This window comes from Nanorana parkeri, unplaced genomic scaffold, assembly GCF_000935625.1.
Source record: "Nanorana parkeri isolate BGI_ZX_2015 unplaced genomic scaffold, ASM93562v1 scaffold291, whole genome shotgun sequence".
Classification (NCBI taxonomy): domain Eukaryota; kingdom Metazoa; phylum Chordata; class Amphibia; order Anura; family Dicroglossidae; genus Nanorana; species Nanorana parkeri.
The window spans coordinates 1,142,264-1,157,954 of record NW_017306559.1 but is presented as its reverse complement, the minus strand read 5'-3'; the positions used below and the strand labels follow the sequence as shown (position 1 = coordinate 1,157,954).

The 15,691-nt window shown below is 42.7% G+C and overlaps 1 protein-coding gene across 1 annotated transcript in view; it reads left to right on the top strand.

Moving 5' to 3' along the window:
* CALCR (calcitonin receptor) overlaps positions 1-15,691 on the top strand; it is a 73,689-nt gene that overhangs the window by 18,990 nt on the left and 39,008 nt on the right. The window contains exons 4-7 of the mRNA XM_018557582.1: positions 768-821; positions 7,797-7,834; positions 10,813-10,904; positions 12,236-12,362. Of these exons, the coding sequence (XP_018413084.1) occupies positions 768-821; positions 7,797-7,834; positions 10,813-10,904; positions 12,236-12,362 (311 nt within the window). The remainder of the gene's footprint in view (positions 1-767; positions 822-7,796; positions 7,835-10,812; positions 10,905-12,235; positions 12,363-15,691) is intronic.

The window sequence follows — 15,691 nt, the reverse complement described above, 5'->3', positions numbered from 1 at the left end:
GCAGAGCTGCAGCAGCATGGCAGAGGTGGGAAGTGGAGCAGCTCTGGATGGAGATGGTCTTCTATCCTCTCCTAAATGCTGATAGCGGCCCTGGATGCCGCATACCCTGTATTAGCAGCAAGCATTCGCATGGTGTTGGTGGCCAGCGGAAACACATAATGCTGCACCAAAATTTAGCTGTCTCTGTTTAAAACAACTAAAGCAAAAACATTAAATAGCAAAGAGTCCACTTAGCTTCCTTTTAAAGGATATGTATTTCCAATCACAAAATTCTCAAGAACTTTACCACGTGAATATCATTTTAAAAGTAATTTTCAATATTTAAAATTCTGCGGCTCTTATTAAAATAACACCCTGGTCATCCTGCCTAGAAGCTCCACGTTCAGGCACTTCCTCTTATAAGGACAAGGAAGTCCCTGTCTTCCAATTGTGCTCTTGCACAATTGTTGTCACCTTGCCACACCGGCTTCTGATGGAGGCTACAAGTGGCACAAAGGGTTAAAAAAAACGGTGATTGTTTCTGATACACAGAGTGCTTTGGTGAACTGTCATTCAGTCGGGGTTTCCATCTTCTATTACAATGTATTCCAGCGAGTTCACATTTTGAGTTATCACTACTTGAAAGTAACAGTTGGAAACTTTTTTTTGGCATGCTCTTCCATATTTTGATTATCAGATTAGTAAATGTTCCCTGTAGCAGTCATCTGTATACCAGTTTTTTTCCCCTCTGTGTCTAATTGTTACTAAATGGCTGAATTATGTTTCAGAAAAAGCATCAAAATACTGTGATGAAAAGGGAAACTGGTTTCAGCACCCTGAGAGTTTCCCCACCTCCCCGCTCCGATCCTCCAGCGCTGACTGGCAGAACGGACGGGAGAAGGGGCGTGCACAGCTGTCTCTCTATTTTTCTAGATAGGCAGAGCCCGCTTTCACTCACGCACCTGGGTGGATCTCGACAGTAATGTTGGGATCCGTCCCGCCTGCAGCTGTCTCAGTATACCGCGAGCTGTAACTCGCGGTATACTGAGCTTTGGGTCATGGGAGGACGCTAGTTTATGTCTTCCCACGACCCTTAGGAGAACTATGGGGAAAAACACTTACCTCAGAGTTCTCTTTTTTACGTTTAACCTTTGCCAATTTTATCATTGTATAAAAATTGTACATTCCCTGACGTCTGATACCAGCGCCTCCCTATACCATAGAGACATTACAGTCCAACGTCAGGCATTTTTTTATTTGACTTTTGTACAAGGAGGATGGTGGGGGGCTTAGCAAATCTGTCAGGTTTTTTTTACTGCCTGCATCCTTTTGGAGAGATTAACCCTCACTTCCTGTTGCAGTCACAAAGTGTCACAAAGCAGGGAGCTGGGAAGTGTCGTGCCTTGCTGTACCTGTATGTGTGTGGAGACACACACAGCTTACTAGCACACACATGGGTGGCTCGATAGGAACCCTGCAAGGGAAGGGTGCCACCCTAAAACAGGATATCAGGGCCAGTGCTCAGGAGACCAGCTGATTCTGCTAAAACATTTAAACATCAAGGATCAGCATCCATTCTAAGTGATTTAATCAGCATTTCAAATACCCTAAAAACCTTTTGACTTTAATATCACTTTAAATGGCTTGCTTTGATTTCACTGCACACTGTGAGCTTCTCCCAATGTGCATTAGACGCTGCAGCAAGAGAGCCTACCTCGTTTTCTGGCTGAAGGGCGTCCAGCATCATCTAGCTTTTACTCCCCCAGCCTTGTTCCTGTACAAACACACAGTTACAGCAAGGCAAGGCACTCCCTGCTGTGGCTCCCCCCTTCATCTTTCTTCCCTTATCCACGATAGTAGATGAACAGTTGCTATAGACTGCTCTGCTGCTCTGTTCCTTGTGATCTTGTACTGGACAGGAAGTTCAGGGAAGCGAAGGCAAGAGAGCTCAGAAAGATGATGACTGTAAGTGCTTGGGCGAAAATGTAAAGAAATACTTTGCTGGGCGATGTATATTTGTTTGATCTGGATTTGTTGTTGGAAAAAAGTTTGACAGTTTAATCCTACATTAAACATTCCACATGTAAGAAAATAGCCAAATATAACACAGCAGCAAAATCTGCAGCTTCAACAAAAATGTTCAGACTAAAAATAAATATTCTGAAATATTCTGACAAAGAAAACAAATAGTAATAAGAGAGTGTCCATCTGCTCCCTGCAGCCTTGCATATGTTTCTAATACAAGGGGGGCGATTTACTCACCAAACAGATCCTTCATTACTGTTCATTGTTGTAAGTGACAATTTTGATCTGAAGGTTTTATTGCACAGCTCAGGAAAAACTTATATTTAACCAGTTGAAGTCCGCGGTGTTAAACCCCCTTCCCATCCAGGCCATTTTTCAGTATTCAGCGCTGCGGTACTTTGACTGACATTTATTTCGTCATGCAACGCTGTACTGAAATGAATTTTATACCATTTTTTGGGGACAGATTATTATTATTATTACATAGTATTTATATAGCGCCAACAGTTTGCGCAGCGCTTCACAATATAAGGAAGACATTACAGTTACAATACAATTCAAGACAAGATGGTAAGGAGGGCCCTGCCCCTGAGGGCTTACAATCTAAAAGAGGAGGGGGAAATGATACATGAGGTAGCTGTGGTAGCTGTGGGAATGAATTATGTGAGAATGTAAAGGTTCAGTGGTTAGGTTGAGGTGGGATAGGCTTCCCTAAAGAGATGAGTCTTAAGACAGATAAAGAAACAGATCGTTTGCGGCGATATATAACATGTGTAGCGCAATTGTCGTTTTCGCTTTCTGGCGTATCTGACGCATATTTACGTTTATATGTGCTTAAACGTGGGGGTGGGGGACTTTTTAAAAACTTTTTTATATGTGACTTTTATTTATTTTTTTTTACTTTTTTTATGGTTTTTTTTTTCACTTATTGTTATTGCTATCACATAGGGGGATAACAATTGCCTTATATAATAGCAAAGGTACACTGACAAGTCCTCTTTATGGAGACATTAGACATTAGGGGGTCTATAAGACTGGGTACACGCAGCCAGCACATACAAGCGTTCGGCAGGCTATAGAGCCGCCGATCGCTTGTATGTGAAACAGCCGGTAACGGCTGTGTAGAACTGATGTTTTTTTTCTGCCCGTGCACACATTAGGGGGCGCGCGCGTTAGCAGAAAAAAAAAGCCGTCTATTTATGGCAACCCGCCCATGTGAGTTTGCCGTCAGTACGTTTTTTTGCAACGGGCGGACGGCAAGTGATTAGATATCGATCTTTGTATCTTTTGAATTACATAGTTACATAGTTCATCAGGTTGAAAAAACACACAAGTCCACCGAGTTCAATTAAATAATTAAAATGCAATTCCGTTTTTATACTGAATCGAAAGATCAATTTTGTAAATGTCGTTATTATGCACAGCTGCCTGTTGCATAATGTTAATGTTTTATGAGAATGTTTATGTTTTATTGAGAAATAAAAGCTTGGATGAGCTAAATACCGTATCTATTTCATGCAAAAACAAAAGATTGTGCAACTATGATACATTTATGGATGTGATCTCAATGTTCTGAGAAGACAAATACCACGTGATGAAAGAACAGCTTAGTGAACTGACCCAATGGCACCCGTTGCGTTTTACGCTTTTTTTTTAAGCGGCAGTACACCCAAAACGTATACATTTTACAGGGTTGTTCAAAAAAATGTGAAGAGTTTGGAGAAGTCAGGAGAAGAGAACAATCTAGGACAACATAGCTGAACTGGAAACATTCTCCAATTCCGCTCACTTTCCAGGTCAGCTATGTTGTCCTAGATTGTTCCCTTCTCCTGCCTTCTCCAAACCCTTCACCCTTTTGTGAATAACCCTGTAAGTTTTGTTCAGTTGTCGGAGCACTGGGAGAGTGAAGGAACAAAAAACTGCAGCAATACTAGTTCACTAGCTTTATAGAAGAACTCCGGGCAAATCAAATCTTAACCCTATCAGTAGGACTACCCCCTGCACTGCAAGGGTTATGGGCTTGTGCTGTCTAGGGAGCTAAAATAATATACTCACCCGAATCGCAATCCCAGCTGGCTGCTAGACTGGAGCCTTCAGCCTCTTTTCCTCTTCCGCTCCAGTGGTCTAAGGTCCTGTGAGTCATCACATCCTATACAGTAGGGATACACCGATACCGGTTTCTCGGTATCGAATACGAGCACCGATATTTTTTATTCGGTACTCGCCGATTCCAAATACGATACAAGAAGTCCCATTAAGGAAGCCAGGCGGCATGTAAAGACTTGCCACATGGCTTCCCGATTAGCATGGAAGCCGTCTCCATGCTCCCTTGTCACCATGTGACAAGGGAACACGGAGTCGGCTTTCTGGCCAATCAGGAAGCCGGGCATTGTGTAATGACTTGTTGTCCGGCTTCCTGATTGGTCGAAGCTGGCCTATAAGGAAGCCGGGCAACGAGTCATTACACGGCGCCCGGTTTCCTGATTGGCTGGGAAGCCAGCTCCATGCTCCCTTGTCACTTGGTGACGACGGAGCATGGAGATGGCTTCCATGCTAATCGGGAAGCCACGTGGCGAGTCTTTACAAGCCGCCTGGCCTCTTTAATGGGACTTCCGGTATCAGTATTTGGTATCGGCGAGTACGAATAAAAAACTATCGGTACTCGATGACGAGGGAGATTATTTTATTAGAAACTGCCTGCTTACAACAGCGGAAATTTGACATGGCGGCCCGAAAATATGCAAACATAAAACATCCGTTTCTTGTCATTTGCATCAAATTGGCTTTCACTTTTAATGAGGGAGCATGAAGCCAGCTTTCTGGCCAATCACAAAGCCGGGGGGCGGATAGTGACTCGTGGGGCGGGGAGCGGATAGTGATATTTGGCTTCCTGATTGGCCGGCTTCCCGACCAATCAGGAAGCTAGGCGGCGAGTCATTGCACACTGCCCGGCTTCCTGATTGGCCGGGGAGCTGGCTCCATGCTCCATCGTCAAAATTCACAAATTGGTAAGAAAACTGTAGGGGTGCATGAGATGAGGAGAAAAGGCTCTATACAGTCCAGGAGCTATTTCTTCTTTTTCTTCTTTGGTGATCAATAGAGTTGTAAAGTAGTTCAGTGTATAAGGAAGACCACGTTTGCCCAATAGTGCAATCTAGCAGCAGCTTCACCATAAATATTCATATGAAACAAGAGTCTGAGCCCATACACTATGGGTGTCATCATGGTTAGGTGAGTCTAGAGTTGTGTGCTGTCTAAAAAATGAGCATATAAAAGCTATAGTATATAAACAAATGTATGGCACCCTTAACATAACTAAAGTTTAGGTGCACAAAGCCAGCTCCATATAGACATTGGTTCACAGTCGCTGCTGAGTCAGTGACAGCCACCAGCAGCTGTGGAGGAGGAGGCTGGGCCCGGCATTGGCAGTGGAGGAGGAGGCGGGGCCCAACGTCGGCATTGAAGGAGGAGGCGGGGCCCAGCAACGGAGGAGGCTAACAGCGGCTCGGGGCTGACAAGTAAGAGGTGTGCAGGGGTGTGACCAGCCCATCTGAGACCCTCCAGAGCCCACCATAGAGAGTCTATGGTGGGCTCTGCAGGGTCACTTTCAGGTGGGCTCATGCAGGTGTGACGGTCAGGTGTCTACAATCCTTTGACCATATAGTAGTGTATTTTTAACATTTACAACTATGTACTTTAAAAAAAAATCTTGTATTTCTACAGAAAGGTAGATATTTGGCAACTATGAATGCAGGGAACTAGGGATGCACCGATACTTTTCAGATACCAGTGCCGATACTTGGCATTTTAATGAGAACTACCAGGGTTGCAGAGGTTGCAGCTGGGGCCTGATTCTGGCGCTCCACCACTGTCCTGAAATCATTAGTCTGTATTGTTTTAGAAAAACTGTCACATGACAATAAACAAAAATGTATCAGTACTTGTGTCTGTGAGTACTTGGGCAAGTATCAGTACTTGTACTTGGAAAAATGGTATCGGTGGGTCACTCGTATATGTTTATAAAAACAAAATCATACATTAAAACAGAGATGTACAAATCCCAGGAGCTCCGTGTGCTCCTTACAAATGACAGCTGCCTCCTAACTTTAGAATTATTCTCTAGTCTAGTCTTGGAGCTGGAAAAGTATCTGTACTTGTATCGAGTACGGTACTTGGTATCGGTGCATCCATACAGGGAACCGTATGGTGTTCTGTAAGCTACCATTATACAGTAAAAGAGAGATAGTTGACTGCACTCTCCCATAGGATTACTGAAGAAGAAGACAGCTGCATGTTGGAAAATATCTCACCCCACGCCTTTATTTTAATTATCCCCATACTGGGAATTTCAAATATTCATGGCACGTTATTAAAAGCTTTATAGACCAGCTTTTGATTGATGTTGATGTACTACGGTTCCGATAGCCTATTAAACTCAGCTGTTGATTTGTAATTTTTCCATCACTGATGAAGTTTCATGGAGTTCCACAGCAATTATATACAGGATACATACATCGCATCTCCAGCGTTAGCGTGTCTAGGAAATCTCCCAATATCATATAAATGGGTTGGAATAATGAAGCGTATGAATGGTCGGATCCATTGAGCACCTGCTGATGTAAATCTGTTTTTCCATTCCAAATGCACTTTTCATGAGCTCCATGCGAAGCCCTAATGGGTTGACACACATACATTTTTCCTGGGTAATTAAATGCATTTAAACATATTAAAATAGCACATGCAGTGTTTGAGTCATCGGCTCCATGGCTGATGGTTCGGCGCTGTGTGTTGGAAATGGATATCCTCCTTGGCATCTCCATTGGAGGAGATATTTGGCAAGAAATTTGGCATTAAATGTAGCTTCCTTGGACACTGGTTGAGGCTAGGTTTTCGATCGCGCAACTGTTCATTGAAAACTGCGCGGTTTTCAATGCGTAGAGATGTCTATGGGACCCAAACTGAGCGACAACCTCCCGAAAATAGCTCCTGCACCTTTTCGTGTGACAGGCAATTTCGGTTGCGCGACAAAATGCAAAGATGTGAACAGCCTTCATTGTCTTCAATGCAAATCTGTGTTTTGTGCTATATCGCGCGACTCAAACCGCGCGATAAATCGCCTAGGTGTGCACCGGCCCTAAGAAATATCTGTACAGTGAGCTGTGAAAGAGCTCTATGTGTTCACCCTTAGGCCTCATTCACAGAAGAAACGGCCGGCACGTACAGCTCTGTGCTGCATGCACGGCCGTATCGGGCAGCTCCCGGGAAGGACAGGTGCTGTGTGTGATTAGTACGCAGTCCCTGTCTTTCTCTATGGGAGTATGCGGCTGTATGCCGCCCTACGCTCACCCGCACTGCATGTCTGCAGTGTCTGTCTGGATCCTGTCTGCGTCCGAGCCGGGACACCCTCATCCGCACCGACCTGCACTTGGGGTAAGTGTAGGGCGGCCTATAGCCGCCTACTTCCATAGAGAAAGACGGGGGCTGCCCGATACAACTGTGCACGCAGCACGGAGCTGTACGTGCCGGCCGATTCTCGTGTGAATGAGGCCTTAGAATTAAATTACTACAAGTGTGTCCTGTTGGAATACCGATCATCTGACTATCAAAGTGATGGTTGGGTTCTTCCTACTTGCCAAAGAGTTGAAGAGACACTGTCAGTTGGTTCATTTAGAGTCCATCATTTGTTAAAGGCGGTTTGGAATTGCTAAAATTGCAATTGCTCAGTTCTCATTTGAGATCACCATGTAAATCATGTTTATTTGTCGGGACACAAAACGCTTCTTTTTATTTAGCAGCCGACACCAGGCGCAATGTGAGCTCGCAGCGGCTGGTAATGCAGACAGGTGTTCGCATCTAAATCAAGAATATGCTTAGCTTGATAACATAAGCCAAGCTTGGCAATTATTCGGCGGCAGTGCATTTAGAACAAACTGATTTACGGCCTTGAAAAATATTGGGGATAAAACATATTACAGCAATTAAAAAAGATTATTTTATTACAAACTGCCTGCTTACAACAGCGGAAATTTCACATGGCGGCCCGAAAGTATGCAAACATAAAACATCCGTTTCTTGTCGTTTGCAGCAAATTGGCTTTCACATAGGGATCTGTTCGCTATGGGAATCACGCAGAGAATGTTTGCTGAGTTTTCGGCTATCATTTTTTAAGAGGATTTGACCATCAGCATGCAACGTACAGTAATAGAGAGATTGCAATTACTAACATGATTCACATATCACATGTAAAATTAAACAAGATTCGGCCAATGGTGTACAATATAATAGATTGCAATTTCAAACATGATTTGGTGGTCACATTCACCGAAAATGTGCCTATTAGTATCAGCATACAACTTAATAGATTGAAATTTTAAATAAGATTTGTTGGCCAGTGGCCACCTTAAAATACAAGCAAGATTCGACCATCATTGTCAACATACAACATAATAGATTGGAACTACAAAGAAGATTCACCCATCAGTATCCAACATAACAGAGAGATTCCAATTGCAAACAAGATTTGGCCGTCACATTAAAGATCTAATTAGATTTGACCCTCAGCTGCCACAATACACACATATAGTGAATCCTGTAAAAATAATATCTGAATGCTGTAATTTATAGATAGATGACTGTCCAGCAAACATTGTCGGGGGGGTGATCAAGAAAACTGAAGCCGACAGATTTCTTATGGTAAGCAATCAGCTTCTCTCTTTAGTTTGTTTAGTTAACCTTTGAAAATGAAAGATAGAAGCTGATTGGTTGCCAACTGTTTGTTCTATTTTCCATGAATTGCCCACAGTGCCTTCTGAACTCCATTAGTGTAGTCTTTGCTCTAGGACCATGTGTTTTATACCTACCAGCGGGATCTCACCTGTCATGGACCTGCAGCTGTCTGCCATTTGTATTGCACATCTTCCTGGAGTGACTTATGTCCTACTTGGGAGCTGAAAACGAGGGAACTTCACAACCGCAAGTAGCCTAGTAATATAAGGCATCAGCCTCATATCAAAGCTATTGAGACTGTGTTAACCATACTGAAGTTGCTACATTGTGCTATTGACCTGATCTCTATTACTTGCATGTGGTAATGATATCATTGGGACTTCTTCCATTATATACTATTGTCTGCATTGACCAGAGTCACAGTGCTAGTAACAATTGTTCAAACCCTCACTCCATTGGGAACTACTAAGTCAGGGGGATCTGGTAACCTACACAGTAGGAACCAGTTGTACACTAGACCCCTGTTAATACAGCCACAGGACTCCTCCAGTCCTGACTGGAAGGTAACCGCAGGCAGCACATGCATACCTCACGATAGAACACTGGAAGGCTGGGATCACTGTCGCCTCCCTCTCACTCACTACAGACACGCCATCGGCACTTGTACCTATGTATACTGACTAGGTCACCAGTTACCACTTAAGTTCAGCTCTTACTAGACGGGAAATTATGTACCCGATTCCGAACCTCCGTTAAACATTATATGGAGAGTGCATAGTAGGAATCACATGCTGAGTAACCGTCACACATCTCTGACTCCGCAGTTGAGAATCCAGATTCCACAAACAGGAGCATCACATACACACACACAGACACATTTTGTTTTAAAGACTATCTCAGGGCAAAACAACTTTCCCACCCTCTTTCACGGTTTTATTTCTTCACATACCCCGTGAAGCAAATTTCTACCCTTCTAAGTCTGCCATTTGGGTCCCTCACCGGCTTCGGGTGCATGGAACCTGTAATTCGGCAATGTAGATGTGTTCTTTCCAGCCAATTTCTGATGGTCCCCTTTTGCTGACGCCACCACTGAGATACCTCTTCTGCATCCTAAGAGGACCACGCCGCGGGACAACTAGTAGGAAGTGCCCATGTCATGCAGGTAGTGATGTGGACATTTGAGAAGGACCCCAGTTATACACAGAATAAAAGAGACGACTTGCATCCAGAGTTTCACATAACTGTGGAATTAGGTAAATAAAATGGGCTTTAAAAAAAAAAATTAAATAGCAGCCATTAGAGGGTAGGGGTTGGGGTGGATCTGGTGGCAGGGTGGAGTGGAGGATTTAATATGACATGACAGAGGATTCCCAAAGCACTAAAGATTATCCAAGGAGAATTCACCACCATAGTTATCTCTTTCCAGACATAGTATTCGAAAGTTATATTATACTCACATATATCCTATAATATAATATATTATATCCTATATATCTTATAATTGAAACCTCAGATGGAGCCTTACAGAGGAAGGGTTAGTGAGGGGGAGGAATCACAACTCTGACATATACACTTGGGCATGTGAATTTCAACTTGAGCTACTGCGCTCTGTGAACAACAGGCTTTTTACATTAAGAGGGAAGGATGAATCACAGCCATGATTATCTCCTTTCTGACATAGAATTCTATAGTTATTTTATACTTATATACTATTATTGAAACCTCAGATGGAGCCTTACAGAGGAAGGGTTAGTAATTGGGAGGAATGACAACTCTGACATATGTACAGTTGTGCATGTGTATTTGAACTTGAGCTACTGAGCTCTGTGAGCAACAGGCTTTTTACATTAGGAGGGAAGGAGAAATCAGAAAATGTGTGCACTGAAGAGTAAAGCCCCACCTGCTGGTTGGTTATGATAATATATACCAATCATAAACAAGATTTTTTTTTTAATTGCCAGACATAAAACAAAAAAACAAACTTTTAAAATGTGATTTGTTTTATAATAAATAAAGTAAATATGTATAAAGTCATTATAAATCCCTTTAATGTCTGCTTTTCTTTCTTCCCTCTCCTTCCAGAATGCCTACATCCTTTACTACATGGCAATAGTCGGACATGCCCTGTCTATTGTCTCCCTGCTAATTTCCCTTGGAATTTTCTTCTACTTCAAGTAAGTACCACCGGAATGCATAATTTCGATTTTAATTGTTTTTGATTTCCAGGGTTACATATTAATGGAATACTGAGGTGAGGAATACTGATTTGTGTGGAAATGGATTTTGCTCGCTAGCTAATGTAAGTCACATCTTATTTTCTTTCCAGTCTCAATACCCAAAACACAAAGCTCATTTTGAGTACCAGACAGTAGGAACGTCTGTAATACTTTATAGGCACAGCTATGAATTACTTAACTTTTCTAATGAGGTAGATTATGCAGGGGTGTCGTGGGGGCAAGGTGGTGCCCCAGCACTCTTTTTCCAGGGGCATATTAAGGTGATGACACATACTAAATGAATTCAAAGTCCTAATCTGGACGCACTTCCTTGGCTCCCAGTCACCAACTTCCTCCCTTCTGGAGGCCCCCGTTTGTATTTTTTGCTTTCCCTTTTATATCTTTGCTGGTAGTCTACTGACTGGTCAAGTTATGCACAGATTCCTCTGCTTCTTATAATCCTCTCCAGCAGTGTGTGGTCCTTGTTGAGCTCCCTGTGTCATTAAAATAAATGCAGGTTGCCATGTTCATGACCCCTGAGCACACTGACATCCGGTACCCACAAGACGTCCCCAGTCTTCTGGGTTCAACGACTTTGGGCTTCCATTATTCCTGAAGACTAAGGACATCCAGTGCCCTAAAGGTATTACTGTGGCAGATAAATATTGCAGTCAGACCTCCTTTTTCATTTTCCCACCACCATGGGGACTTTTCCTATTTACAGAATACATGGTTTGGAAAATATTTACACACCATTTAGGAAGGGGGGTAGGAGGGGTGGGCTTGAACAAATGTATTTCGGAAGGTAGGGGCATTAAGATTTGGTGTCCTCCAATACAATGATTTGCTCATTAGATCTGTCTGTATTATATACAAAACTAAAACCAATTCCACTTTTTTTCCCCCATTTTTGCTTAAACTCATGAAAATTTCATGTTTACATTTCCATCCAGCAGAAGGCGATCTAAGCTTCTTTTTACATATAGCAAGGCTGTTTTGAAATAAATTGCTGGTTACAGAGATCAGTAGCTCAAAATCAAGTTTACACACACACGAGTGTCAGAACAGTAAGTCCGAAAGAAAGAAAGAAAGAAAGGATAGAAGTAAGAAAGGGAAGAAAAAAAGAGAGAGATTAATAGATAGATAGATAGATAGATAGATAGATAGATAGATAGATAGATAGATAGATAGATAGATAGATAAAATGTTGAGATTGGATTGGTAAGTTATAATAAATAAAAGCATGCTTATTAAATGATACAAATGCTGCCCATGTTTTTTTGTTTTAGGAGCCTAAGCTGTCAGAGGATTACACTTCATAAAAACTTGTTTTTCTCCTATGTCCTGAATTCCTTGTTTACTATCGTCCATCTTACAGCTGTGGTCCCAGATTTGGACCTGGTGAAAAGAGACCCGGTAAGCATTTACACTTTCAGTATATGAGTTCAAAAGAAAATGTCCTATTTATAAGGTAATATATTTAACCAAACATATCGATAGACCCACATACTTTAGAAAACGAATCTGCATACAGGTGGCTAAATTATTTTAATGGGTGTGTAGATGCCGCCACATGATAGTGTGTAATGAAAGGGGAGAAGTCTTGTAGTATGCAGGGCCGTGTGGGAAAAACACTCTCCATATATGTTAATTTTAATTCTATGTTGTCTAGTGAAACCAATAAGTGGTTTTTCACCTGGAGGAAGGGGAACCGCCGCCTATAATCTAAACTAATGATTAAGAAGAAAGTAAAGAGGCGTGACCTAATTGGTTAAAAAGCGGTTCCTTCGACCTCAGAGTATGTCCTGACGAAGCCCCGGATTGTAGGAGGGGCGAACGCGTCGACAGACAGACAACAACCAGACACATAACCACTATGCCGCAAGTGGACGCACGATCCTGATACCAGGGAACTCTGCCATATTCTCAACTGGGGTTTGGGGTTCTCAGCAACGGACAGACTACACTGAGGATATCCAGGACATGATCCAAATATCATTAGCCACTAACAACCATCCTCTGGAGGAAACAACAAGACATAGATACATGCAAACGGATCACTGGACTTCAAAGGAAGGAAATAGTCTTCAAACCGCCCGGACTATAAGAAAACTTCAGTAAACGTGAGTGACGAAAAATCCTTTATCTATGTCCGTTAAGGACGGTGTTTGAATACCACTCTGAAGTGAAGCCTTATACCCTCTACACTCAAAATTCAATATTAATTGAGAGAGAAGGTTAAAGTCAGGCGTGACATAGAAGATGGTCCAGTAATAGTCTGTCCATGGGAAAACATCCCCCCCCCCCCTCCCCCCTCGGTTTGAACAGACAATTTGATTATATCCCGGTGTCTCCACCACGTTATCCCGAGGCTAAGAAGGAGGAAGGGGTTAAGTGTACACACGGCTGAATTCAAGCCAATACTAAACCAAGGAAAACTTAACCCCACAGTGAAACACCCATCAAAGGAATCCCTAAAGAAAAAACAAATTGATAGAGGGAAAGGAACTGAAAACATCTGAGGACATATTCCATTAAACCAGAAAATAGCCATATAGAATCTACCTTATCCACAAGCATCAGTGTTTAAGCACATTATATAATCTGATTTCAAATGTACGAAGCCTAGGTTACCATTTCAAATCTAATTTGACTCTCTTCTTTAATTCACAATATGAAATTACCAGAATGTTTTTCCTTTTGATTGCCCATACCCTGGAATATAGCTTCATCTAGATAGCCCATGTTTATCGATATACACATGGGCCATTTCACGGAGAGATAAGTGGCAACGTGGGTAACACACCAGCTACTTACCCCTTACGGTGAAATTAATGATAGAAGTGAATGAGGATCGATCCACATTTAATTTATTAGTGTCTGTATTTTTAACAGGTTTTATGGTGGTATTGTTAGTCAAATGTGTTATCTTGCATGTCTTTTTTCAATAAAATTAATTTTTCATGTAACCAACTGACTTGTCCGGATCCTGAAATTGACCACTACTAACCCGTCATCTTGTGACGAGTTAACCCCCCCCTTTTTTCTGCACAAATACGGTTAGGGATCGGACTACACAAGCAGTTGCGCAAACATAAGGAGGGGGATTAGAATTCATCGGATCTCCAGGTAGGAACAAAACCCAATTTGAACTAAACTTCTATACGCAGTCTTTATTTTACAAATAAACATTTAATACATGACATGGAATTCCCTCAGCACTAAGGGTTAGCTAAAGAGATAGAACAGCCGTGGCAGCCTTGCAGCACTGCTTAATGTAACTACAGGGAAAAACATATTACATGAATGATATGGTATGTCCATAGAAATTGCATAGCAGTTTAATACATGTAAAAAAACTATGTTGCAGGGGGACTCAGAAAAAAAAAGTGCAGTGTTAATGGTATTGACAGAACGGACAATGTAAGTAGGTTATTTCTTAATTCTGCCCATGGTTTCACTTTAAACTTAAAGGAGAACTATGAGGTGAGTGCTGTTCACTCACCTCATAGTTCTATCCAACCTGTGACAATGAGACTGTCACAGGTTGGCTCAGTAGATCGGGAGGTGAGCGAACATATACCGGCGTTCGCTCATCTCTCGATCCTGTCACGGCTCTCTGCAGGGGAGGGGCTGTATTCCCCCCTCCCAGCTCTGATCCGCCAGCTCTGACTGGCGGAACGGACAGGGGAAGGGGCGGGTAGAGCTGGCTCTGCCTCTAGATAGGCAGAGCCAGCTGTCACTCACGCAGCTGGGCGGATCTCGACATCGATGTCGGGATCCGCTCCGGCTGCGGCGTCTCAGTATACCGCGAGCTGTAGATCACGGTATACTGAGCATAGGGTAATGGGAGGAATGCTAGTTTGTGTCCTCCTGTTACCCTAAGGAGAACTATGGTGAGAAGCCCTGACCCCATAGTTCTCCTTTAAAGGCATATAAGCCTCCCTATTGTGTGTGTGTAAATTTCAGCTTGAGCTATTGAGTTTTGCAAACAGGCTTTCTCCTCAAGGAAGCAAATAGAACCTGCAAAATGTAAAAAGAAGCCCAAAGATAAAAACGCAAAATAAACATATTTCATATTTACTTGAAACATTTTTTCTAACAAAAGTTGTATTGTTTTAGCACTAACCATAAATAGTAAAAATAAAAATAAAACCGCCATACATTTCCTTTAAGATGACAATATCAGGTGGAAAGCAGGAAGTCACATACTGATGACGTTAGATCACATCCAACTTTATTGAACCTGAACAAAGTACACTGGAGCCCACCCAGGACCTCTGTGATCGATCCAAGGTTAAATAAAGTTGGAAGTGATCTGATGTCACTGGTGGGCAACTTCCTGCTTTCCTAGAGTTCATAGTGCATGATTGGGCTCTTTTTGGTCGGCACATAGAGTTCCAGAGGTGGGGAATTTTTTATGCAGGCTTGAAGTGGTGGCATCTTTCTACATGTCTGTGTTCAGGGCTGTCCCTCTAATGATGCAGCCTGAGGTGGTCGCCTCAGGTGGCATCTCATTGGGGTGGCAGCAGGTGTGGGGGGAGCAGTAAAAGAGCTCTTAGCAACCTGTGACGCTCTGTTCAGCTTCCAGCCCAGTTCACTGATGTCATCAATTGCCAGGGAGCTGAGCGGGATGCTCTTGCTGGTGCCCTGCCGAGCTCCTGGCAAACAGTGACGTCAGTGAGCTAGGCGGGACCGGAGAGACAGAGAGCCGCTGACAGCGCGGCTCTTTTGAAATTGAATGG